General features: G+C 39.8%; 1 protein-coding gene across 1 annotated transcript in view; it reads left to right on the top strand.

Moving 5' to 3' along the window:
- FBN1 (fibrillin 1) overlaps positions 1 to 26,481 on the top strand; it is a 158,706-nt gene that overhangs the window by 70,457 nt on the left and 61,768 nt on the right. Inside the window, exons 10-21 of the mRNA XM_075714469.1 lie at positions 685 to 846; positions 2,169 to 2,309; positions 3,107 to 3,226; positions 6,704 to 6,829; positions 8,965 to 9,087; positions 13,950 to 14,072; positions 15,334 to 15,486; positions 19,488 to 19,541; positions 20,443 to 20,568; positions 23,737 to 23,862; positions 24,522 to 24,641; positions 25,612 to 25,749. Of these exons, the coding sequence (XP_075570584.1) occupies positions 685 to 846; positions 2,169 to 2,309; positions 3,107 to 3,226; positions 6,704 to 6,829; positions 8,965 to 9,087; positions 13,950 to 14,072; positions 15,334 to 15,486; positions 19,488 to 19,541; positions 20,443 to 20,568; positions 23,737 to 23,862; positions 24,522 to 24,641; positions 25,612 to 25,749 (1,512 nt within the window). The remainder of the gene's footprint in view (positions 1 to 684; positions 847 to 2,168; positions 2,310 to 3,106; positions 3,227 to 6,703; positions 6,830 to 8,964; positions 9,088 to 13,949; positions 14,073 to 15,333; positions 15,487 to 19,487; positions 19,542 to 20,442; positions 20,569 to 23,736; positions 23,863 to 24,521; positions 24,642 to 25,611; positions 25,750 to 26,481) is intronic.

The following is a 26,481-nucleotide window of genomic DNA, read 5'->3' on the forward strand; positions in this document are numbered from 1 at the left end:
GCATAACACTCAGCATAGACTGTGCTTACAGCAAAATAGATCATTTTCCCATCATCTAGGGAAGGATGAACTCTGTGTGGATCTGACTCGGTTTCTCTTTGTCTACGCTCCTTAGACTGCACCTCATTTGGTTTCTGCTTGTATTGGCAAACTTCATTTTCACAGGGAAATAGCGTTAGTGTATTCATTCTCTAATTGGTTTTGCCTCATTGTTTATATTTCTTTGTTTTAGAAGGTTAACTTTTAAGAAATGCAGTTGAAACTGGGCTTTTTTCCCTGTTCAGTATTTTTCTAACTCAGTGGCAAGCTTTGTATTAAATTAACTTGGGATCAAGTCCAAAAGTCCTTCTTTAGGTAAACTTCCCACTGAGTTCATCAGAGATTTTGCCTGAAAGAAGACTAAGTAGAGGTCCCCGCCTCACTGTTCAATTTCATATCTATAACGTCGGTTATGTTATCTTTTTACTAGCAGTCTTCTGACAAGTAGTATTGATATCCTCCTATGGATTAATGACTCAATTCACAGAACTAGGCTTGTTACTATGAAGAAAACATGTAGGCTCAGATTTTCCAGATTATTTAAGATTTGTTATTGCTAATCTGAAACACTGCAAAAAGGGGGAGAGTTGGATTAAATGGAAAGGCTACAAGAGTCAAAACAGCATTCGTGGTTTTATGTTTCAGATGAGTATCGCAAATTGTGCACAGTAGCTGCTCTACTGCCAGCAAGGTCTGACCTTCCTCCTCCGGGCCGTCCTGACATCATCCCTCCACCACTCCTTCCTGGTGTTTACCCTCCTCAACAGCCAGAAATCGTCTATCCATCTCGGGCCCCACCACCTCATGGTAAGAAAGAAATACTAACCTTTCCCTGCACCTTTTGCATTTAGCTTCTTAAGAAACATGCATTTCTCAGGAACAATGCGCTCGCTTTCACTGTTGGTATCTTTTGCTTACTTTCTGTGGACGTATCGTCTCTGGATATCCTTCTAATCATAGCCTGGTTACCACGTATCTCACGGCAAGTGTACTTTGTTGGTAGTGTTTTCCCTGTTAAGACATGATTCAATAATTACATCCTCACTCTCTGTACTGAGGCCTATGTATTGTAGTAGTTACATTACTGTTATTTTAAGGCTGTTGTGAGCTTTGCTGCACGTCAACGTTGAGGAACATGAATAGCTCTTTGACTAGGTTGTGATAGTTACCTACATTAAAGAGCATGGCTGGGAGAAAGCAGCTTCTTTCAGGTTGTTTTCCTCACTCTGTCTTGGCGAGGTAGGAAATGTATCGATAAAAATACTAGTCTGCTGGACACTGAGGCTGACCCAACACGAAGAAAGAACTTTTTCAGTGGTATGTGTGGACAGGTTAGGTTTCTCTAGAGCACAGAGGAAGCTAGAGCAGAATACAGATATATTCCTTATTCTGTCCCTTGCTTAGGGAATTTACTGCATGCCCATATAGTCTGCAGTAGGCATGTGCACCTGAAATCATTTGGCATAGCCGCATACTCTTTTGCAAGTAAACAGAAGCTCATTTTGCCCGTGCTCTGTGTAGATGCAAGCAGGCTCTGCTTGCACTGGCACCAGCTGAAACTCTTTAGTCTTGGTTCAGCATCAAGCTGAGCTAATAAGCCTAAGAGGCAAAAAACTCAGGCCTGACACTGCACTGACGTAGCTGCACAGCTTCTGGTCAGCTGGGAGCACAGACAGAGCCAGCTCACGTCTGCCTGCCAAAGACCGTATAGGCGTACCTTCCAGTGTTATCCCTGCCCTCCTCTCACTCTGCTGTCTCTGAAAATGGAGATAACTGAACCAGTCTGCCTGCTCTTTGCTACTATAGGCTTTTAGTAGAGTCCCTGCAGTGCCATGTACCCACTTTACCACTAGATATGAGCAGACTTCAGTCCTCTTTTGTCCTGCAGAAGAGGAAAACAGGATCAGGCTTGCTACAGTGAAAAAATCAGTGGTTGCTAGCTGTTTTCAGACAAATCCCTAAGAGTCAAAGTGCTGTTTTCTCTCTCCCAATGCTGATTTTACTATGTAATCCACATTGTGATGGAAGGTAAATGTTGACTTTTAATGGAAAATGCTGCGCAAGTTGCAGATTACCAAAAATTATTGTGATGAACTATTAAAATATTTTTCCAACTCTTGTTATTTCAGTGATCTTGCCGGTGAACTTCACTGACTATTGCCAACTGTTCCGACATCTCTGCCTTAATGGACGCTGTATTCCCACTCCTGGGAGCTACCGCTGCGAGTGCAACAAAGGATTCCAACTGGATGTTAGAGGGGAATGCATTGGTATGTGGTTTTCTGCTGTAAATCACAGAGGGGAATTTTGTTTTAAAGAAAAAAGAAGTTATTTTCCACACAATGTAATAACTCTGAGTTCTTAAATAAAACAACGCCCCCCCCTCCAAAAAAACCCCCAAACAGTAAATAGACTTCCAAGAACTAATTGGTTTCACAACTGCAAACTTATTTTTATAGCAGTTTTGCCTTTAAGGTAGTATTTAACTAATGAAAATTATACAGAAGTAAGGATTTCTTATTTTACTAACCTGTGACTATAATGTGTTTATTCATGATTGAAAATGACCTCTTTAAAATGCTACCAGCTCTTTGAGTATGCAAATGACTTATTTAAAAAAACCCAAACACCAGCAGTCATGATGTCTGGCTTAGTAAGATTTACAAGTCCTCTTTCAGCTCATCAGGAGTATCTTGTTGGGCTCTCGAGCCCTTCAGTTTTGGAACTCAGCCAGAGCTTGATGATAGGAGCAAGGATTAGCTGTCTTATGTGCAAGATATTGCTTCTGTCAAAGTCTGTGTCTCCAGTGGGGCTGGGAATGTGGAGGTGTGGGATTAAGGCCTCTACCTCTCACACATGCAATGCCTTGTCTTGTTGAGTACTCCTCTTTCCCAGCTCTTGCTTAGCTTAGAACATGGGATCCTTTTACTGGGAATTTAGTGGTGTCCCCTTTCCTTTCAGATTGAAGCACATTATTTCTCCAACTACACAACAGTAAAATACTCCTACAGACCCGAATACCTTTCAACCAATGTCTTAATAAAAATATATTGTCTGTGTTTTGCAGATGTTGATGAATGTGAGAAGAATCCATGCATCAGTGGAGACTGTGTGAACACCCAGGGATCCTACATATGCCAGTGTCGCATAGGATATCAGAGCACGCCAACTAGAACAGAGTGCCGAGGTAAATTATGGTTTTACAGCCATATCTGTACTATTGTATACATACCAGGAGCGAAAATAGTTTTTTAAGCAAAATTTAACAGATGTGTTAAGTATGAACATTTTTTTTTTTTTTAAATAAATCAGATATGGCAGTAAAAATTATTAACTTGCCTGAGGTGGCTGTTCACAGACTGGGTTATGAAGAAGGACATTTTGTCTTGTGCTGAAAGTATCTTGGCACCATTTGTGGCTTTGAAGTGGAAGAGACTTTTTTTTATTTTTTAATTATTGAGACATTTTTTCTTTTGCTTCTTGAGGATCTCAATGACAATTAAACATCCCTTCTTTGGAGCAACACTTTACCTATAAAAGACTGTTAAAACATTAAGAGAGATGGGGGGAAAGATAAGTCTTCCAGTGGGTAAATATGAGAGTACTGTGCCCATGTGTCGTCCCTGCCCACTGTCAGAGAAAGAAATCAACTTAAATTACAGCAATGAAAACTTAAATAAGGTATGGAGAAGTAGTGAAGCACTGGGAAGGTCTAGGTGGGGAAGCTGTAGAATCCCCATTGTTGGTGTTTTGAAGTCTAGGCTCAACAATAGTCCTAATGGTCTTCATCCTGTTCTCCTATGGGAGTGGGGAACACGTAGCTCTTCAGTCATCAGCCCTCTGTCAGTGTTCTGTGGCTCCCAAACTGTCCAGGGGTGGGAATTTGACTGCAAAGGTGGATGCAATCCTTTATAGTTAAGTAATAATGAGAGACTTCTGGCAGGAGGATGGATGACTACTTTAATTTCCTTAAGAAATGAAGCATCTAAATGAAACAGGATGCTTGAATGCTCGGAGTCCCAGCTTGTCTTCATATTTTGCTTTCTGCACTAAGAGGACGGTTCCTTGAGCATGCACTCATTCTGAAGCAGAGAGTCTCTCAAAAACCAGAAGAAAGATATCTGTATTAGTGTGTGATTTTTTTTTCCTTCCCTTTGTGAATCAGAAAGGTATTTGTGGTGCAGAAGCTTACTCCAATCCAGGAGGACATGCAGAGCCAGCACCACTGCTGCATGTTGCTGGGAGTATTTGACCTAATTGCTGCCAAACAGCCATGTTGCGGAAGCATCTTCATAGTTCAGCTGACTAGTGGTGAAGGAGTGCTGAAGTGGAGTCTCAGCGGTGATGAATTTACTCATGAGTCATTTTTGTCACACGCTTTTAATTTGGCTGATTCATTACACAAACACATGGTTGTCAGAAGCCCAGTAGCTTAATGGCATTAAAGTGTGGTCACTTAGCAGTTCCTTTGCAGTCTATGGGAATTGTGATTGCTTGATAGGCAGTTCAGAAAATGCTACAACGTGCAAAATCTTTGTTTTTGTAAGGAATTTTTAGGACCAGTTTAGGGAAAAGAAAAAGGCTAGTGGGGTGCATTTGGCAAAATACGTATATAGTACTGGTGCCTGCCAAAATCAGCATTTGCTGTAAAATTACTTTGCATGACTACTTTGTATGTTGAGGTTTTACTTTTTGCATACATGAATGTGTCTGTGCTGATACGCTTTTGCAAATGTATTCCTTACGTCCACTCTTGAAAAATGAAGTCTCCATAATGACCAGATGTTTATCTATTCCTTGCTCTGAGGTTCCAGAGGAGGGTTTTTTCCTGCACGATCAGTCTGATAGGTGACTGATTAAACACTGCAGTCTGTATAGCAAGCTACTGATTCAGCTGTTATTAGGGTGCCTTATAATTCTGGTAGGAGTTTGGCTGAATGGATATGTTAATTGGAGACATAGATAAATAAGGTTGTCACATTATGATTAGTGATCAAAACAAAAAATACTTTTCAATTGCAGAAGAGGGCATGTAAAATGGACCTCAAAAAAAGGTGAAATTTTATGATGATCAGCTATGAATATATGGGAGTCAAAGCTTTACTAGCTTAGTGCTTACTATAATCTACCCAACATTTCTGAGAGGAGGAGGTCAGGCCTTACATGGAGATGGCAGCAATTATGGACATTTCAGTGAGAGGGGAGCTTTGATTTTTGCAAGTTTCTCTGAGGGGGGGAAAAAATAATTCACAATGATATTACATAATTTGAAAATTAGAAATGTAAGAGAAACTAGTGGTGGCTCTCCGGTCACCCGTGTATACGTAAAGAACGAGAGATTGTGTGTTAATTTTCTGCACCACAATTTAGATGGCATCAGATGCATAAAAGTACAAATCCTGATGAACTCTAAAAACTAAAAGGCCAGAAAAATCTTGAGATGCTGTAGCATTTCTGCCTGTCCTAAGGAAGAAGGCTGGTGGAGTAGCTGAAGCCAGGCTCAGGTACAACCGAGTTACACAAAAGTGGGGGGAAAGGGACTGAGCAGAGAGCAAACTCACTTTTATGCATTGCTGATCAATGACGCTTGTTTATCAGTTGAGGGGAGGTTTATCAAGCCTGTACATTTTGCTGGAAGTCAAGAGGGCTGCAAGCTGCCACTGCAGTGAGCAGTCACTTGAGCAGCTCTTGCCTCTGCTGGTCTGGTTGCTTGCTTGCAAAACAGTTATTTTCAGGGATTTCTTAGCAGCGTCCCAGAACTACCATGCTGCTAAGAAGGCAAATATAGGTTCACAATTTCGAGAGGCATCAGTTTCCCCTCACATAGGTGTCTAGAGAGCAGGGGCATTTGGGAGGACGCCCAGTGGTGTGCTTCTTCCTCAAGTGCAGCAATGCACTTCTGCTGAGAGGGCCTGGGGAAGGGCACCCCCAGGATATTTGGGAAGACAGCGTGGTTGCACGATAGATAGGTCTGCATGGGCTGGTTGAGATCTCTGTGAGCAGAGTCCCCTGTGTGCAGGAATCTCTGGGAGATGGTCCAGGCCTTGATGGAGAACACTGAGCAATCTGAAAAATGTCTAGACAGTCTGTCTCAGCATCTCCTCTCCCCTCGTTTGGAGAAGAGGGAGAGCTGCCAGCCTCGTGTGATATCACTATTCAGGTCCTCCAAAGCACTTGCCAAGCACCTCCTGCAGAGAGAGGGAAATGAGGAGCTGATGTTTCAAATATAAAATAAGCAGGAGAAGTATCTTCTGAGGTGGGAAAGTCTCGAACTTCCCTGTTATCTTATGAAGCAGCAGAAGCAAAAGACAAGCTTCCCCTGTCTTTCCTTCAGTGGTTAGCTATTGTTAAGTTAAACCTCAGTAAAAATATTTTCATGTTGAACAAAAATGCAAAAACACAATTGAAAGGGTCTGATTCTTGTTTGAGCAAGCTGCAGGGTGATGTTCACTGAAATTCTTTCACAGCAACTTGAAATTTCAAGCTGATGAACATTTTCCACCCCCATAACATTCGGTTATGGAAATCAAAATAAATCATTTTTCAGGTGAATATAGTTTCCATGTAGGGTTAACCTAGGGGAAGGGGAAATGGGAAAAATTCCTCTTGATTATAAAAAAGAAAACCCCCCAAATGTTATTTTTCTTTTCCATTTGGCTTTCAGACATTGACGAATGTTTACAGAATGGTCGTATCTGTAATAATGGACGATGCATAAATACAGATGGCAGTTTTCACTGTGTGTGTAATGCTGGCTTTCAAGTGGCAGCTGATGGGAAAAACTGTGAAGGTAAGACTTTTCTGGTGTTACTCCGTATCAGTAATTCCAGTTGCAAGAGGTTATTCACGTCAATGAGAAAGAAAAGTACCTCGGGGGGGGGGAAGGGAAGGAGCAAGGAATCAAATTTCTAAATACCTTTTGCTGTATCTGGGAGGGCAAGTAAACCGTCTTTTGCAGCCAGTTCTGGAGCCTTGGCTTGGCAATCCTCAACGGGATGTCTGTCCAGCAGGAGAAATAGCACATACCACTATCGCAAAATGCAGTTTCTTTGATGGGAGTGGTACATTTTAAAACAGAGCACAAGTCACATGCTGCATGATTTTACTGTGTGTTTAACAGCATGCTTTATGGGATATTACTGGGTGACTAGCAATGTGTTTTATGTAGATGCAGTCTGGTCTGACCCATAAAAACTGTTTTAAGAAAAATTTGTAAACATAATTGATGTGTTCCTACCTCCCAGACCTTTAGTAAAGGGGGGAAAAAGAAGAATGTTCTTTATCATGCTTCCCAAGGTCCTTGGGAGGGTTCCCAATGATCTATTCATACGTTAAAGGAATTTCAAGCACTGTTCTTAGAAACATTTTTGGCAGAATATTATCTCAGTGATTCAGCTCAAAGACTTAATGCCAAAATTCCTGGTTGGGATAGATACACGATTTTTTTTTTTAAATCATAAATTATTTTTGTCTGACTTAGCCTGTAAGTAAAAAGAAAACACACCATGTCTAGAAGTGTAATTTCTGTCCAAGACAGCTGCAATATTAAGGAAAATAGCACGATTCAGAATATATTGTAATGTCATTATGATCCAGTGATTTTATGTGCTAGTAGTGATTCTGTTAATCCTTGGTAGAGACAGACATTTTAAGACTCTGTTTTTCCTGACTCTTTTTTAGATACAGTTTAGCACTATAAGCTGCTTTTTAAATATCTTATTATGGAACTATATTGACTAAATATATTTGGAAATGAATATATTTTGGAAAAAAGCTCGAATCTGATTTCTTCCTTTCCCACCAAATACCATGTGCTAATAGTAATAAGAACCAGGACATCAGCAGTCTGGTAAAACATTTTTAATTCCATTGCATATGTTGCCAGAATGTCTGTTGCATCCACTTATGAAACAGTTTCATCTCTGGCATTGTAATGCATTGAGTTTTGTTCTTCGGAATACATGTGCACACACACTAATCAGTAAAGACCATGGCATTGTGCCATACCTTAATGTAACTGTGTATAGTTCTTAAGATGAAACTGGTAAATGGTGCTGATTTTTTTGCATGTAACGTCCAAAACTGATTTACTTTGCGCCAGGATGAAATAAAGACTAGGACGATATAAAAGCTTACTCAAATCAAGCACAGAATTCTCTGTGCTTGCCTTTTTTTTTTTTTTTTTTTTCTTCCCTTGATGTGAGTAACTGCGGGGTTCAGAATAGCAGTGTCTGGGACCTCCACCTTTTCCTATTTGAATGCTTCATGCTATGCGATTAGGTCAGAGGGTGAATAATGCTAGTATGAAGCTATGATTAGTAAGTACCCTCCTGTGTGACCTGTTGTGCTGAATCCAGGGAAGAGGTATGTTTTATTTTAAATGGAAGTTGATGGTGAAAGTGCCCACAGAATGCATGCTTGAGCACAGTGCTGGAAAGTCTCCCACATCATAAATCTTAGACTCATCCAATGGAGGTTACGAATGTTTTCACTCCAAACGGAAATGCCCAGTCCTCCCCTTTTGGGTGTTGTTAGTAACATAAAATTGTGTTTACCATTACAAATGGGAGGCTGCTTCTATTTACAGCAAGATTGCAAACCCTCTTCAGTTATATACCTTTCTCACTTTCTTAGGGTTTTTACCAACTGGCAGTTCTTAAGCTGTCCAGTTTCTCATCTGTTTTTCATTCTCTTTGCTCTTTTTGGATGCATACCTTTATATGTTAATGATTCATTATGAAAAAATTGAGTCATTGCTTTGACACATCCTCTAGGATGCAGTGCAGTATGGCCCATCATGTGTTTCTGATTATCATATACCTCTGACAACTAAATAAAGAAATTAAGGTTTATCTTTTGATATAACTAGTAAGAGTTCTGTTACTTAAACATTATGAGCATTATGTCTATTATGTACATTTTCAGATATGGATGAGTGCAGCATAAGGAACATGTGCCTCAATGGGATGTGCATCAACGAAGACGGCAGTTTTAAATGCATTTGTAAACCAGGGTTCCAGTTAGCATCTGATGGACGCTATTGCAGAGGTGAGCATACTAAATTATGGGTCCCCAAAGCCTGTGAGTCATATCCCTCTGGTAGCTTCAAGAATTGCCTTACTGCCTTACAGTGATCCTCGGGGACAAGAAATGCTGGGCAGAGTTCTCACCAGATATGCTTTCTTAATCAGCTAGAATGATTTGTCATTGTGCAAGACAGTATTCAGTCTTCTCCACAGTGTTGAGCAACCACCCTAACCAACCAGTGGGAAATATTCTTTGATCAAGGACTGTGTGATCTGACCTAGTTAAACTCCAGGTTTTTTTGTCTATGAGGTCTTCTGCAGCTGGCTCCAGTATATCTCACTTCTTGTGTTTGGCCTTTTAAAGTTTTCTGCCTTTGGCCACCCAAACATCCTGGCTCATTGCCTTCTTTGGGTTTTTCTCCCATTCCTGCCTGGGTGTGCCTAGTCAATAGAGCATCTCCGAGGAGTGCCGAGCACCCTGTGTGACCGAGATGCAGACATGAGCACCACAGCAAGATTGTCTTTTCCATTTGCTGTGCTAGCTCAGCAGTACCCTCTGTGGGAGACACTGCAGCGTTCTGGTTGCTAGTTATGTCATCAGAGTTTCTGTTCAGTCCCGTCAGGAACTGCAGGAACTGGAAGTTTTGTGTGTATAAATCTTCATGTTTCCACAAGTTTTATTGGCACAAAGCAGAAACCAAAATAAGGAATAAATAAGAGCTGGGCCAAGTTACTTACAGTTTTTCTTTTGAAAAATTTAAAATTTTTTAACTCTTGGAATCAAGGCAGAAAAAGTGCTTGCTTACACTTCAGCAAATTTAAAAAAATGTCACACTGGATTACACAGCAGCATCTTGTTATGGACCAATAACAAAAGTAAATGTTTGAATAAATAATTTGGTTTTGAGAGTTACTGACATGAAAGGTGAATTAATTTGGATCCTGCTGCTTCTTGAACACTGTACCAGTCTTAGATCTGACCTGCATGGTGTCTAGATTTAGACTTTAGACCCAAACCAGGAAAATAAATCTGGTAAAACATCCGGAACTTCTCTTGCATTTGATAACTTTTGCACCAGGTATGCAGGACAGTGCTACCCAGTCTTCAGGTGGGGGAATCATACTTCTAATGAGACATGACCCCATTCTTGCTTTGTAATAGGGTTGTTTTGATTGGGAGAATGAATTGTTCTTTAGTTTCTCGAATGAACAAACGTGCAGATCCATACAAGTGTCTCATTAGCTTAACAGCTACTGGCTGTGTTAGCTGCAGCCTTCATACACTTAGAGCAATCAGCTTTATTTCTGTTCTTACCTGTTTTCCAAGTGGTAGGTGTATGTCTGTGCTTTGGCAAAGCTTATTTTCCAGCTGGTCTGCATGTGGGACGGCAGCAATACTTGGTCTCAGACTTGGCAGGGAAGAACTCAATGCCCATCAGGCTTTGGCACATCAGCCAGTCGTGTTCCCAAAGACCACTGGCTGCTCTGTGTGTCGTTAGGAGGGATGTGACTCACTGATGCAAGCTCAGCCCAAATGCTTGTCTTGATTTTTGCCTTGAGCATCTTTTGGTATTTTTTCTTTCTTCTTTTTTTTTTACATCAGTCTGTGCGCTGAAATGCCATCCAAGAAGATGGTATGTAAATTGCTTCAGACTACTTAAAAACCAATGATACTCAACTTCACAGCCTCTGTTACATGCCTCCTGGCTAAACAGGGGTATGGATACAGCCAAAAAGGGGTTTCTGGCCCTAGAGAAATGTTACTTCTGTGCATCAAAGGGAGAATGTTTGAAAATTATCCAAAATTGCAGGCAACTCAACTGATTCCTACTGAAAGTTGGAACAGATCTTATAGTAAAATGAAGGATTTCTCCCACTGCTTTTCAACACTTACAGTAAGCCTTGTTCTCTATGAATGAGCATGCAAACATTCATTATGTGTTAAAATTGCTATTGGGTCAAAATCAAACCAGATTTTGAGACCTTGACACCCAAATTACACTTTTTCCCAACTTCATGTTTGTCTCCTTTCTTCCGCTTGCCCAAAGTATCATGTAATAATTCCCAGGAATGTAGTGGCTAGAGAGAGCACAACACTCTGGTAAATGTCTCTTGTCACATTAGTAAAAGTTTAAAAGATTGATCTTTAATAATGTCTTTCCCTGTACATTTTAATGTTTACCCTTATTGAGTCTTTTCTGTACACACCACAGGTGCAGAGTAAAGTTCTGTCCTATAGAACAGTTAGCCTTTGAAGCACTCATTGTTCACACTGTGTATCCTGAATTTGTTTGTGAAGCAAATGCATTGAGATCTTACACAAGCTTAAACTCCAAGCTCATGCTTGCATATGCAGTTAGTGCTCATGCATATTGGGAATGTGTGTATGCACAAACTGACATTTCTGCAGCAAATTGGCTACCTGCCTGAGCAATTTTGATATGGAATTGAACATGTGTTTTTGCCAACTCTTTAGGGGATCAACAAAGGAATATAGGAATTGCAGTGTGCAACTCACTGTTCCTATAAACATCTCATTTGATGCATTCTAAGCTGAATTTTGAAATATGAAGAAGAATTTCTAACCCAAAGTTGGGGATACTGTAAATGACACTTAGTTCCATAAAACTGGAATTTAAGTGTAAGTACAGGGCATATGCTTGGCTGTCTGGTAAAAAATTCCACTCAGGCTTTATGAAGTAACATGCCAAAAAAGAATGTTACACCATAGTCTTGTGTATTCCCTGTAATACAAGACATACTACGCTTATTCACCATTAGCTTCTGTTGCTGATGATTTGCTGATGATTTTTCAGAAATACTTACATCAGGCAGGCAGAGGTTTAAAGCAGGATTTCTGTTCTATACATTGTTTAATCTTTAGACCAAACAGGAATTCCCCAAATTGAAAGCTATTGCAAGGCATCTGAAGTGGCAGTTTAGTAGTCTGAGTAAATTTTTCCTGGTTAAAATTAGAGGACTTAGCGTACCCAGCTGGCACTGCTGAGCAAGCTAAGCAGAAAAGGCAAAAATTCATTGGACATGGAGAATGAGTCCATTAGGTGGTTTTCCAGAAGCAGGTTGAGGTATTCTGGCAAAAGTCAGAAAAACAAGTATTTTTGAAGCTATCGAAATAGCAACTTTTGCCACAGAAGACAGCAGAGCCTTGTCAAGGTTAGAAATACGGACTTTATGCCTGCATGTGCAGTTGATTTACTGGGTGGAATCTCAGCCCTGATGGAAGCAGAGGCTTTTTGCCCCATCTTTACTGGAGCCAGGTTTTCAGCTGATCTGCACAATTTTAAGTGACCCACTTTACCTTTCTATAAAACATCTACAACAGTATTTTCAACACATTTGTAAATCGGTGCAAAAGAAAATGGATTGCACATTTCACCTCTTATTCGCTTACAAAATCTTTTTAAAAATTAACTACAGGAAAAGGAAAAAAAAGTAACTTTGCCTTTCTGTTTCTATAAGTAACCTTAAAAAGGGAAAGTGTTTTGGGTTTTTTTTTTTTTTAAGGAGAACTTGTATTTGTCAAAAGAATTCAGTGTTGTCTAACAAAATACCTGTCTACACTGTTAAATAGCATGGGCACATTTTGAAGTCCTGAGTCTGTTTTTACTTACACTGAGTAAGGACTAAATTTAAAGTGGGAAAAGCTTTTAAGATTTGTCTGAAACAGAACAAAAGATTTGCAGGATGAAGTAGAAATGAATTGAGCCCATGTACTTAAATACAACTTCTATTTTAAAATGCAGTTTGAAAAAGGAATCTTGGATCATACAAGCCATGTTTTATGCCAAACAACACAAACTAAGTAAAACACAGAGGTGTTTCACTCTCAATTTGCCCTTTTAAGGTCAGAAAAAAGGAAATTGTCACACACACTGTCTCTTGTATATATTATGGAGAGTTGTTATGAAGTGATTATTTTATAAAGGTTATACATCCAAACAATATTTTAAACACTCCTTTTCTTAATCACTTATAAAGTAATGGTATGCTCTCTGTGTCTAGAGAATGGTCTCACTATTAACAGGATACACAGCCTATATAATTTGTTACTAATTTGACATTCCTTTGTGATAGTCTAATATTATAAGGCTTCATTCTTGTATTTCATCGCTAAGGGCCTTATTGTTCAATGTACTTTTGTTGGGCAAAGATGGTAACTTGTGCTCAGGAACTGCTCGGGGCTCAAATCATTAACAAATTCCTTTCAAGGCTGGAGTGCAGTCTGTCCATTGAAAGTTTATAAAATGGGCTGTAACGAGCATCTGATAGGAAAACCCAATTGTCATGCAGATCACCAGAGAGACACTACATGCAGGCGGGGTCTGACTGTGGACATTCCAATGTACTTCCAAAAACCGAACCCGCAGCAGGAGGAAGGGAAATTCTTTGGTAGCCCTGTGAAAGCACCTCATAGTGCGGGTGAAAGATTCGATTTGCTATCTGGACTGATTTCTTACAGCATAAACTAACTGTTAAGACAGAAAGGGAATGCCCTGTTACACACTAAAGAAGTCCTTTGTCTTAGCAGTCAGAGTTTCCTCCTTCCTCTGATTATGTTTTTGCCTGAATGACCCTTAAATTGGAATATGTACCTCTTGGGAACAAGTTAGGAAAATGTTCACTCTCCAAGGAGAAAATATTTTGTTCTGTTTATTTCTCCTGAATTTTGCATTTTCTTCTTCCATTTCACAGAATGGATTAATCATTGTTCTTAATAAAACCTTTACTTGAACTAGTTTCCATTTACACTTGATATTTTTCTGTAGGATACATTGAAAATAAGCCGTACAAATGCAAGTTTCAGCCAGGCATTGAACACTATGTAATTTAATTTCTAATAAAGCTCATTCTGTTCTCCAACAGACATCGATGAGTGTGAGACAGCTGGAATATGCATGAACGGGCGCTGTGTGAACACTGATGGCTCTTTCAGATGTGAATGCTTCCCTGGCCTTGCAGTAGGACTGGACGGACGCGTGTGTGTCGGTAAGACAAGCTTAATGTGTGGTGAGTCACAATTAACCAACGTTAAGGCATTAATGCTAGGCTGATGGACAGATCAAGTTTGAATGTAGAGTTTAGCATTTTTTCATGGATTGGTGGGTGGTAGTTATAGCGGATACTAACAGCTCAGGAATATTTACTCTAATAGACCATTTTGCTCTTTTTTCTTTTCCTTTGCATTTAAAGAGAAAAAATATGTGGGCCAAATCACAAGGCCAGGTAGACTATACAGCATAGTGCTGTTGGAGGTGAGTAGTGCTGTATCAGTTTTGAGTAGGTGAGAATTTGCCCCATTTCTGTCAATGTAAAATTCTTCATTTGTCACTAAGCTTAAAGATTTAATTACTCTTTCACCTCGTTTTAAAGTGGGACATATCTATTTTTCCGCTTCTGCCCGTTTCTCTACAAGTGAAGATGTTTGAGGTGTTTGATTTTAAAATTCTAATGTGTCTGACAGCCATTATGGGCCAGTTTTTATAAAGTGAGAAATGTCACCCCTGGACCTGAAAAGGTAAACATTTTGAATCTTATCACTGGAATATCATTACTGACGATTTCTTTGTTTTTTACAAGCAAAGAAAGATTTTTTTTAATGACAGCATATTTTGTGATCTTTTTCTTTTTCTCTTATTCTCCCTTTTTTCAGGTATAAAATGAAAACAAAAGCTTTAGTGTGGCCTTAGTAGGCTTAATCCAGGGTGTTGCACCAGTAGTGATTTTAGCCTTGATGAATCAGAGACAACTAACAAGATTGGGAGGGGGAGGAAAAATACTTCTTGTTAAAATCAAATCAGTCCTCTCTGAGAATAACATAAACAACTCAGGTTTTTTGGAAGTTTTGAGATACACATGGTTCTAGCTCAGCGATCCTGCCGCTGGGCCTGTCAAGTTACAAGCGAGTAATGTCCCTGTCACATGGCAGAGACTTTGTCCCTTTTCCCCATGGCTTCTTGCTAGTTCAAGGTTAAGTATTGGTTGTTCCCTTAGTAGTTCACTAATGCATGTTAAGTCATTAAATGCAGTAACTAGTTTGTATGTCTGAACCCTTAGGAGCATGAGGAAGAATTTCCTGTCCTGAGTAGAGTGAGTGTATAGGTGGTTGAAAAGCACAGGGAAATGGTGAAAGATGTTTTGTTTTGACAGCTATTTTACAGTGTTTATGGTACCTGAGCTAGATTTAATACTTGTAATTCATGACAGTATAGTTGACTATGGCAGGATTAAGAGAGATTTCTTTCCTCAGATACACATATGCGCAGCACATGCTATGGTGGCTACAAGAGAGGACAATGTGTGAGACCATTAACTGGTGCAGTTACAAAATCAGAGTGCTGTTGTGCCAGCACTGACTACGCCTTTGGGGAGCCTTGTCAGCCCTGCCCAGCGCAAAATTCAGGTATGGCGTATTTACTGGTACATATTCTAATCTAAGCTTTATGTTGACAAACTATTTTTAGAAAGGTAAAATACAGTTTTTTATTATCATTGCACCCTAAATCAGGAGGGTTAAATTGTCGTATAACATAGAATCACAGAATTGCTTAGGTTGGAAAAGACCTTCAAGATCATACAGTCCAACCATTAACCTAACACTACCATGTCCACCACTAAACCAATTATGGGTAGAGTAATAATTAATTTCATGTTTCCTGGCTTGGTGGCTGCATTATTTTTTAATGAAAGTAAAACCAGGAATCGTTAAGGTTGGAAGGGACCTGTAAGATCATCAGTCCAACCGTCAACCCAACACCACCATGCCTACTAAACCATGTCCCAAAGTGCTACATCTACACGTTTTTGAACACCTCCAGGGATGGTGATTCCACCACCTCTCTGGGCAGCCTGTTCCAATGCCTGACCACTCTTTCCATGAAGAAGTTTCTCCTAATATCCAATCTAAACCTCCCCTGACACAGCTTGAGCCCATTTCCTCTCGTCCTATCGCTAACTACATGGGAGAACAGACCAACACCCACCTCACTACAACCTCCTTTCAGGTAGCTGTAGAGAGCGATAAGGTCTCCCCTCAGCCTCCTCTTCTCCAGACTAAACAATCCCAGTTCCCTCAGCCACTCCTCATAAGACCTGTTCTCCAGACTCTTCACCAGCTTTGTTGTCCTCCTCTGGACATGCTCCAGCGCCTCAATATTCTTCTTGTACTGAGGGGCCCAAAACTGGACACAGTATTCAAGGTGCAAACATGTTATAATAGCAATCTGCTGTTTTGCATGTTGGAAGAGTACAGGAGAGAATTTTTTGAGGCAATAGTAAGTGCCAGTTTTTGGGTGTTGTGGTTTGACCTGGCAGGCAGCTAAACACCATGCAGCCATTTGCACACTCCCCCCTGCCCCCAGTGGGATGGGGGAGAGAACTGGGGAAAAAAGAGTAGAATTTGTGGGTTGAGGTAAAGACAGTTTAATAGGACAGCAGAGGAAGAGAAAGTAATAACAATAATGATAAAAGAATATACAAAATAAGTGATGCACAATGCAGTTGCTCACCACCCGCCAACTGATGCCTGGCCAGTTCCCAAGCAGTGGTTCCCCCTGGCCAATTCCCCCCAGTTTATATACTGGGCATGGTGTCATATAGTATGGAATATCCCTTTGGCCAGTTTGGGTCAGCTGTCCTGGCTGTGTCCCCTCCCAGCTTCTTGCTGGCAGGGTATGAGAAGCTGAAAAGTCCTTGACTAGTGTAAGCACCAGTTAGCAACAACTCAAACATGTTACCAACATTATTCTCATACTAAATCCAAAACACAGCACTATGCCAGCTACTGGGAATAAAGTTAAATCCATCCCAGCCAAAACCAGGACACTGGGTCCAGAGCTGTTACACGTATTAAGACGGATTTTCAAACAAATAACTATTTTGATATGGATAACAAAAAATATCATTTTGACCTCAAGTTATTAGTGGAAACATCTTGAGTAGTTCATATATTCAAATCCTTATGTACACCTGTCAGTCAGATGTTTGCTGCCTGAATTCTGTATTGTTCAAGTGATCTGAAATTGTTTATACAGTAAGTACCTTTTGGATAGTCAATGCAAAAACAAACATCCAGTTAAGTCAGTTGAGAATACTTGAGTCTCTCACTGAAATCCCCACCAAATGAAGCTGTCTGGAACACAACTTCTCTCTGGCAAGAAAGAAATCCTAATCATTCTCATGGGCAGAATCTGCTTTTAGGAGAGCACTTCTTCCAAGATGACTGTGCTGACACAGTCCTTGTCATGAAGCCAGTAAATAGAGACCCTGGTTTCGTGGAGGTGACTGACTAAAGGGAGCTAGTTTGAAGCCCAACTTTGGTGAGTGATTCTTTTCACTCAGCAAATTTGTTGTTGCATATAAACAAATCTGTCATTCAGTATGTAGTTCTAAAGCATCTCATACTAACATGGTGTCGTGGTTTAGACCCAGCCAGCAACTAAACACCATGCACTCTCCTGCCCTGGTGGGATGGAGGGGAGAATCGGAAGAGTAGGAGTGAGAAAAACTCCTGGGTTGAGATAAGAACAGTTTAATAATTGAAATAAAATAAAGTAAAATAGTAGTGATAATAACAATATAATAATAATAGTAATAATAATATACAAAGCAAGTGATGCACAGTGCAATTGCTCAGCACCCGCCAACCAATACCCAGCCAGTTCCCAAGCAGTGATCGCTGCCCCCCAGCCAACTCCCCCCAGTTTCTATACTGAGCATGACGCCATATGGTATGGAATAGCCCTTTGGTTAGTTTGGATCAGCTGTTCTGGCTGTGCCCCCTCCCAGTTTCTTGTGCACCTGGCAGAGCATGGGAAGCTGAAAAGTCCTTGACTAGCATAAGCAGTACTTAGCAACAACTAAAACATCAGTGTGTTATCAACATTCTTCTCCTACTAAATCCAAAACACAGCACTATGCCAGCTACTAGGAAGAAAATTAACTCTATCCCAGCTGAAACCAGGACACATGGTATCTGCTTTGTAAGCAAAAATAATTTTAGATTTATTTTTTAAATCTCAGTTTTAACTGATAGCTTTATGAAAAACATTAGGGAGACAAAACCAGTTGGAACAAATTAGGCTGGTTGAGCTGGTGTGAGCTGGTGTGAGCTCTTCACCAGGAACTTGCTGACCACCATTTATAACATGCTGTGTTGTTTAGAATAGCAAAACACCAAGGAAATGTTGCCAGAATAGGAAGGAGCCTTTCCAGCAACCTCTGCTGATGTCAGTGGGCTCTTCTTATTGTACAGTAGAGTTGAAATCTTTTGTAAATGTTGGACTATGTATCATTGACTTCTGTTTTATATTTGAATTACTTTAGCAGAACATTTACATATGTGGAAGCTATTTTTCCAGTGTTATTTTGCCCACCTCTTCAATTGTTAAAAAAATGCCATCTCACCTAGGGTGAAGTGTAGCATTTCTTTGGGCTTTGAGTGGGGGAGGGAAGGAGAAGAGTTCTTAGAGAGGAGCATTGTATCAGAGAGACTGGAAAAAATTCCTGAAAGGAAGACATTTGTCTCTCTGTACTCCTCAGAAGCTCTTTGCAGAAGTTCCTGCCATTCTAGATGAAAAGTTTTGCTGATGCAGGTCCAGAGCAGGTCTGCTTTCACATACAGTGGCAGTGATTATTTGATTCAAGCAGGGTACATATTAATCTGCTGGTTATGATAATACTGGGAGAGGTGTTGCATGTGATTTTCCTTAAAGAAAAGACAGCTAATTCCATATATATTTTAATATTTATTAATTTTAGCAACGTAATTTGGGCTGTTATTAAACTGCAAATATATTGGAATATGCTGACCTATATGGCAACAATTAATGCTGATCTGGCTGTCAGGTTATTCTGTTAATTGTTCTGAACTCAAAAGAGGAACTTGAACCCAGTGGTAATTGAGATATTTGAGATACTTTGATGCATACTTTAATTATTTTTTTTAAGGATAAGAGATCCTTGATCTCCCATGAACTCCTGAAGACAATCCTGCTAAATGAAGTTAAATATGGGCTAGATTTATAGGAAAACTTTTTCTGTTTTCTGGTCACTTTGAACATGTACCCTGGGAAAGGGCTTGGACATATGAGTTCTGGAGAATCTTGATGTGAACGTATTATGGTTCATTTGTGTAGGAGGGCCAGCATGAAGTTTATGTCTATTCCTAAATGCCTCTGTTCACCATGTGAAGTTTTTACTCATCCATCTTCATGAGCAGATGCAGACCCTGAATCTGCTAAAATGTTTCATGGGTTCGGAATACTGTGAGGCTATTAATGTTTTTAGAATAATTGAAAGGCATGTTACTTCATTCAAATAATTAATTGGAATATTGTAAATGATGACACTGAAAGCAATGAGCTAAGAAAGAATATTCCATTAAGTATTTTAATATTTTTCCAGCTGAATATCAGGCTCTGTGCAGCAGTGGAACTGGCATGACTGCAGGAGGAAATGGTAAGATCTCCTAATGTAATTCAAACTATAGCTGTTCTGGCTAAAACTGTTACCTTGATATCCTTGATTTGTTAGACATGCTGGTGGGGATGAGGGCAGGAAAGAATCGGATGAAGGCTTATTCAAATGGCTGTTTGCAACACATTAGAATAATTTAGGATTAAATGAGTGGAGCATGCCATTTCACCAGTGCACCCTCTCTGTTTTATGCCATGTGAGTGCTGTTACAAAATAATGGCAGATTTGTGAGAAATGTCATTACCTATATGACTTAGAAATCATGTATGTAAGTCATATTTGCACATTTCAACTGAAATCGTCCTGAAGAATAAAACCATGTTGACCGTTGAGCTTCCTCATACATTTTTATCTGTCAAAAAGGCCAGGCTGACAGAGTTAGTTAATTACAGAGAAGAAGCAAATGATTACAATAAAAGCTTTGTAGTTGTAGAACTGTGAAACTGCAAACTCTTAAGTCAGCCAATGCTTGCTAGTAGATTTGCTGGCAGTAGAGGGGGAAAAGCATTCAGAAAGGAGGGATGCTCATGCTTTGGAGGGTAATGCCATCTGGAAATGCTATGAATCAGGAGATACATGGGGGTATTAGTACGTGTGTATCTCTAAATGTAAGACCCCAGTTTAATATCCCAGTTCTTATCTACATTGGCAAGTCTCTTAAATGTCTGTGGGCTAGAGATGGTCTTCAGTCAGTATGAAAAGGATGCTTTTTTCTCTTGAGTGTGAATATTTAGGTGTGAATTCCCTAATCAGAACTACATGATTATAAATATGGAGCAGCCAATGTTAGTGATACTGAAAATACATGTTTTTCATATATCATCCTGCAGCCCCTCAACAACTGACTCTGTTTTTTTGGTTTTGTTTTTTTACCTTTATGTAGATATTAATGAATGCTTACTGGATACTGATCTCTGTCCAAATGGAAGGTGTGAGAATCTGCATGGAACATACAAATGTATTTGTAACCCTGGATATGAAGTGGATTCAACTGGGAAAAACTGCATTGGTATGAAATGTCCCATTTTTAGTTTTGAAGTTTGATGCTTGTTTTTATCCTCCTTCACCTTTTTTTTTTCAGTTTTTCATCAGATCCACTAGCTGCTTTTCTGATACTCCTGGATGTTTCTGCTGAATTCTTGTTTTAATTTCAGTGCTTTGCAATGCTCATAAAATCTTCCACCGTGGGGCTGTAAGGGACCATTGCCGTCAGTGGCTCAAATCACTGGCAACCAGGCAATAAACATCCAGTTCATTTAAGTCCACTAAACATGCACTCTGCAGCACCAATGTTTCTCAAAATCAAAAGAAGCCAGATCCTGCAATTACAGTGCACCAGAGGAGGGATCTAGGATCACCGGTGTGCTAGGTGCCTCCAAGAGCAGGGGATTTAAGTAAAACTCCCAACTGATCATAAGAAGATAAGCATCCCATATGCTACAGAAAGATTATATGGTTTCTCCCAACTCTGACTTTGGGGAAAATTCCCTTTCAACTTTCAGACAGGGCTATTGGTTTAACTGTGATAAGTGTACTGGCCAGACACAGGAAAATTCATTGTCATTGGAAGCACCAGCAGAATCTGATGGCATGGTGTCTCTAGCTAGGGCTGATTTCCTGTGCTGTACAAGTGAAAAAAATCTAAAACCAAAATTTTCATCACAGAAAAGGTGAAATAAGTTCTTCCTGCTCCTTAGAGGTGGCCAGTGGAAGCACTGTGGCATGGGATAAAAAGAATTCAAATAGGTAGCAGTCCAGTCTCTTCTCACACTATCTGGGATGTAAAAAAACCCATCAGATGCCTGCAGACTCCTGTTACAAATTTTAATTCTGGCAATTCTCTTCTTCCATTACATGGTCCCATCGAAGCCTATAACTTAAAACCCTTTAGATTCCTTTCTTCCACTCCTGCATTGGTGCATTGTTCCAGACCTCCTTTGCACAACTGATTAGAAATTTCTTCTGGTTTCCTGTTAAAATTTATTTGTGACCATTTTATTACCAGTTGATGTTGTACTAATATTATCCTTTTACTTAGCACCATGTCAGCACTTATCCCAATCACATCCTTTCTCAAACTCTGTTGGCTAAACTATCCAAATCCATGCTTTCAGTCTTTTCATAAAAGCAGAGGCTGCAGCCTTCCCTTGAACATGACTGATCTATCAGTACACAGTGTTCTGATGAGGTCTGACCAGTGCCTTGTATAGTGGTGCCAGCAATTCTCCAATGCCCCTAGGAAAATCCTGCCTAAACTGATTCTACAGTGCATTAGTCTTTTCTCAAATACATGTTATACTTTGGGAGCAAAGTCAACCTCTAATTGGGAGTTACATCCAGAGTTTTCTCTTCTCGATAGCCTCCAACTGATGAGTTCTGGTTTATAGCATGTTATTGTTATTGGTCCCTAATTGCAAGGTTTTGAACGTTGGCGATTATATTCCATCTTATTTCTATCATTCACATTGTCAAGATTAATTTAGTCTTGCATGATTCTCTGTATTGGTAATAACTTCCAGCTTAGTGTTGTCCACAGTTTTTGATCCCATTCATTTTTTACTTCTACATTGCAATGAATATTTTACAGGACCAGTCCCAAGACTGATCCCTGAAAGGCATTGCTAATATCCTCTCTTCCATCATGATTACTCCCCTTTTTAATATACCTTACTGTAATCTCTCCTTCAGCCAGTTCTGGAACCACCTTAAAGTTCTTAAATTCCTTCCTGTTATCTCCAGCTTACATAATAATTTTATTTGGGTTCTACTTAAACCTAAATAGCTTAAGTCACCTATATTATGCCAGTCTAAACTATCCACTATCTTATTTTTCAAAAAAATAAAAGTTGATCTATCTTTGATAAAAGTCACGCTGTAATTCATCCCATTTTCCCATTTGCTTCTTTGGCTTTAATTATCCATGTCCCATTTCAGTGTCTGCCCGTAGCTTATGGCATCCCTTCTCCCCATCCATCTGTGAGTTTTCCAGCTGCTCCCCAGCCCACCCTGTTGCAGCCCACATCCATGCTCCATCACAGCTGTTTCCCATTCTTCCATAATGTTCCACCTGGCCCTCTCTCAATTTTTCTGAACTCCTGTGAAGCTTCCCACACGGTCTGTTTTATTCTGCAAATCTCCCTGCTTTTTCTAGTGCTTTTGCTGTTCCCAGCTGCTGCGCTGACCCTCTGAGTCTTCCCAACTTCTCTCAACACTTTCTGAGGCCTCTCTGACTTAGCCAATTGTTCCTGTCTGCTCTCGGGGTCTCTCCTGGTCTTCACCTGCCATTCATGGCCCATTGCCACTTTCTTGCAACTTCTCTCAAATGACTACAGCTCTTCCAAAGATTTCCTAAGGGCTCTTGAAATTTAGCACTAGCATTTCTATTTAAATTTTTCACCTCTGAAGCAAGTGTAGACTTACATTGTCCTTGTTAGCCATAACATCTAAGACAATTCAGAGCCAGCTTGGAAAAAATGGTGATTTAAAGACCAGGATGACCAGCAAAGCTTTCCAAAACAATGTTCTCCTCATTTCTTTCATGCCTATGGGGGCTGCTGTGCAGGGAATCAGAGACTGCATAGACCTATTCCACAATATAGGCAAGATGGAAGTGTGATTTCCAGCTTCATTTTGAACCATGGTATGGCTGTCACATATTGTGAATATGTGTAGAAAAGAAGTACGAGCTCTTACAAAAGCAAAGCAGCCTGCTAAAGAATAAAGCTCAGGAAAAAGTCAACAAAAATATAGGGAGAAGGGTGGTGTTTTTTTATTTTTCCCTATTTAAAAAACAAAATTAAAATGTTAATTTTTCTCTAGGTAATATTTGTGTGGTTTGAATTCATGTAACTGTTATAATTTCCATTATTTTAATGATAGTTTTCATGAAGAAAGAAGGTGCAGTAAATGGGATTTTTAGTGTTAGTTTACTTGGAGTGGTCATTTCCATTTGAAATAGTTCCAAGCCTGTTGTCTTCTAAAAGAATCTAGAAATCTTTTTAGGGTCTTTGAAAAACAGTCATGTGTGTGAATATTCCCTCTCTCCCTCTCCTTTGCCTCCTTCTTCTCCCCACATACACAAAATCTAATGAAATGTGGCTGTTGGGAGGGAAATTGTGTCCTGGCTTCTATTCTAGAAATGTTTTCTTTGTTAAAACGTTCTTGATTTGCATTATAGACATTGATGAATGTGCACTGAACATGCTGCTTTGTGACAATGGGCAATGCAGAAATACCCCTGGAAGTTTCACCTGCACCTGTCCAAAAGGATTTGTATACACTCCTGACCTAAAGACATGTGAAGGTAATTGGTAACACTCAATTTCATCCTAGTTTTATTCATTTGGGTTGTTCTCAGGTTGTGCCAGAAATACTTTGAACCTTGTTCAGGATATAATGTGTAGAACTAAAAAAAAATAAAGAAATTAGATGGGGAAGTAGGGGAATGAGGAGAGACAAGGCCAAAATGAAAGCATAAGATAACCTCATGGAATAGCCTGTATTAGGTCTGTACTAGCGCTCTCCTTATTGACTACTACCAGCGGGCCCATGCTATGCCAAGGGTGAGAAAAACTTGAGAAGAACCGAGTTTTACAAATCTGTTACCTTGTGTGGAGAACAGAGCCAGATGGCTTCTAGTTTGAACCCTTTTTGAGCCACAAACAGGATATGTATCAGATCATTTAAACAACACAGCCCATCACCACAAAGCAGGGCAATAGCTGAATATCACTGAAAAATGAGCTGCTGCTTCCAAGTTCAATGTTTTAATGTTCTAATGTGTTCGTGTATCTTTAGGACACATGCATCATTAGTCTATTGTGAAGAGTTTCGTAACAGAAAAACAGTATCAGGAAAACTGGTCATGACGAAAGCTTCTTCCATTTTTCCCTAAGCTGAAAAAGGCCATATGTATTTTTGTTAACGCTTCCTGGCACTAACGGCAGTGTGTTTCTCTTCTAGATATTGATGAGTGCGAATCTAACCCCTGTGTTAATGGGGTGTGCAAAAACACGCCAGGCTCTTTTGCTTGTGAATGTTCTCCTGAAAGTACTTTGGATACAACCAGAACCATCTGCATAGGTATTTATTCTTCTGAAGATTTTATGTTTGCTGGTTGAAAATGTCCAGTGACATACAAACATTGTAGACCAAGTTTAGAAAATATTTAAAAATAAGTTGTGTAGATAAATTTAGTGGAAAATGTTACAGAAACAATGTTAAGAAAGCGTTTGTTTTCACCATTAACTTTGGGTACATGAAGTGCGACTAGCACTTGGGAGCATGGTGTGCTTCCACATCAAATTTGAAAGAGGTATGAAATTTTTTTGTAACAAATACCGAAATGCTAAGACTGCTTCTTCAGGACCATGCTCACCCGCTTAATTCCTCCTGCAAGAGGGGTGGACATGTTCTTGTTAAGATCTGCTCTCTGGAAGGGCCAGTTTTCTATTTGAGGTGGAGCATGAGTAAGCTGTGTACAGTCCAGACCAGCTCAAGAGCAGCCACAGACAATGCTGTGACTCAGATACCCTGTGGACTCATAATTCCTTCCCTTACCTGTTCTGGAGGGACAGTAATTTACAGCTGTTGCCTAGTCAGTGAGAGAAAACTGCAGAACTATAGCTCTCATCCTTAGCTATCTCCTGCCACTCCCTGTATGGGAAGATCAGATATCCACACTGGGGGATCTAATAGATTAATGGAAGATCTAGAAAGGGTTCATATCTACCCTGTTCTTCTGCATGTGCCTCTATTCTGACTCATAATAAATACAATGACTCAGATCTTGAATGGTGTTGAGATACTCCCTGTTAAGGTCAATAAGCATAACCTAGGGTTTGCAAGGGCTCTGTACTGGGATGATTTCAGGCTATAGTCCAGCACAGAGAAGGATAAATTAAGAGCTTTTAAAATAAATTGGGATCTGATGTGGTAAGTTATAATGAAAGGATGATTCCTTTTCATGTTAAATTCACGGATGTTTGCAAATATATTAATGTATAATGCTAAACAGCCTGCATGACAATACATTGGGGTTTTTTCCAAACAGAGACTGTTAAGGGTACCTGTTGGCAGAACATAGTGGATGGAAGATGTGAAATAAATATCAACGGAGCAACTCTGAAGTCCCAGTGCTGTTCCTCACTAGGTGCTGCCTGGGGAAGCCCGTGTACACCATGTGAACGAGGTAACACTGTTCATTTTCCTCAGGAGCCTAGGATTTTTCCTATTCTGAGGTTGGTCCAGATTATTGTCATAAAAGTTTGGGCACAGGCTAGACAAATAACTTTACTTGTTCTATTATCAAGCACTCATTCCTTATTCAGTCTGAAAAAGAGAAGTCTTAATATTTGAGAGGTATCATGTAGCTATAGAAGGTTCTAACTTTGGATTTTATAATAAATATTTTACAAGTTTAAATTCTGAAGGGAAGGGACCACACCTACAGTCTGTAACTTGCAGCATTACTTTAGCATGGTTTGTCATAATTAGTGATCTAGAGTTCCTAATGATGTAGCAATAAATGCATGTTCCCCAGAGCTCCCAAGAAAATGTTTGCAACAAATGGATCTTTGGTGTGGTAATGGAGAGAGGAGAGGGAGTAGCCCTTGTTATTATACTCTGTAGATTAACTGATGACCTAGAGAATCATACAGTTGATCAAGAAATGGGTTGAGGTCTCTGCTTATTCACTTGATAATTAGACTGAACTGTGGGATAAGCTGGGAACACAGGGATGAGCTGATGAACGCAGAAATGTGTGTGGGTTGTTATTTCTATAGGCTGAAAGTTGCTAGTTTGCTCAAATCTTTAGTTAAATTCATCCTGTATATTTTAGCAGAATTCATCCTCATCCATCCGTGGTAAATAGGGCTGTAATGTGCTGTGATCAAGCGAAATGAATTAATTGATTTGAATG

Source organism: Pelecanus crispus, chromosome 7 (assembly GCF_030463565.1).
Source record: "Pelecanus crispus isolate bPelCri1 chromosome 7, bPelCri1.pri, whole genome shotgun sequence".
NCBI lineage: Eukaryota > Metazoa > Chordata > Aves > Pelecaniformes > Pelecanidae > Pelecanus > Pelecanus crispus.